Raw genomic sequence first — 1,094 nt, forward strand, 5'->3', positions numbered from 1 at the left:
TATGAAAATTTTAATACTTTTTTGTAGAAAGTAAATAGGTTTATCAATGAGTGTGTAAAAAAAAATATATAGTTTTATTTAGAAAAAGAAATTGATCTTGAAATCTACGAATTACAATTATCTACAAAAAATCAAATATGTCAGATTGTGTATTCTTCATTATGATGTCACCTTATGTAAGAATTTTGAAATTCCAAATAGTTCTCAAGGATAATATTAAATTGATTCAAATTGGACATTATGTATAAAAAAAATATATCATTAATAATTAGAAAACAACAGAAATACTATGGGTTCTTCAAGGGCTCAGAGGACATGTAAACAACGGGAAAAGTAGTAAAAGGATCTGATTTCCCCAGTGGTTGATAACCATTGACCAAACTCTCCCTTAATTCCCATCTACGTCTTTCCCTTTCTGTTTTCTGTCTTCTAATTGCTCGGCCCAACATGCAGGCAAACATTATTCCGGTTAACTGAAAATAAAATCCATTAAAAAACATTTTCGAGAAATGATACATCGTTAAAATTGCAGAAAGATTAGAAATTTATTTATATGCTAATTTATTTAAAATTATTTTGAATTTCTCCAAATTATAATAATAGTAAACATAATAAGTACAAACCTGAATAAGAGCGATAGCCACAGCTCCAGTTCCAATATAAAGTGCACTTCTGTGAATAATAACTGAAAGGTGTTTAATACATCCAGTTTCATAAGGTGCACATGAAATATCATCGTTATTAGGAGAACACGTAACATTTTCGTTTGACCAAGGTCGACAAGATTGAGGAATTTCCTTTGTAATATCTAACCAATCTTCAGATCCATTATATCCACAGCAATAAAGCTATTAAATAATACATTATATATTATACGAAATGCATTACCCAATAATTCAATGATATTGGTGAGTAACATTTATGCAGTACAAGTATAAAAGTTATACATTTTAAAACATCTTCTTAATATTTAACATTTATAAAAATATTTCATTTAAATTTTATAAAAAGGCAAAAAACTTAATTTAATTTCTGTTTGTTTAAAAGGGAGCAATATGCATTTTCATATTTAAATTAATTATTTTTATGTATTT

The 1,094-nt window shown here is 26.6% G+C and overlaps 1 protein-coding gene across 1 annotated transcript in view; it reads right to left on the bottom strand.

The window, feature by feature from the left end:
- Positions 1-239: 239 nt before the first annotated feature.
- Positions 240-1,094, bottom strand: part of LOC108576784 (23 kDa integral membrane protein-like) — a 6,118-nt gene continuing 5,263 nt past the window's right edge. Inside the window, exons 4-5 of the mRNA XM_017939844.1 lie at positions 624-848; positions 240-473 (exon numbers count right to left, since the gene is read on the bottom strand). Of these exons, the coding sequence (XP_017795333.1) occupies positions 288-473; positions 624-848 (411 nt within the window). The 3' untranslated portion in view covers positions 240-287. The remainder of the gene's footprint in view (positions 474-623; positions 849-1,094) is intronic.

Source organism: Habropoda laboriosa, unplaced genomic scaffold (genome assembly GCF_001263275.1).
Source record: "Habropoda laboriosa isolate 0110345459 unplaced genomic scaffold, ASM126327v1 scaffold409, whole genome shotgun sequence".
NCBI lineage: Eukaryota > Metazoa > Arthropoda > Insecta > Hymenoptera > Apidae > Habropoda > Habropoda laboriosa.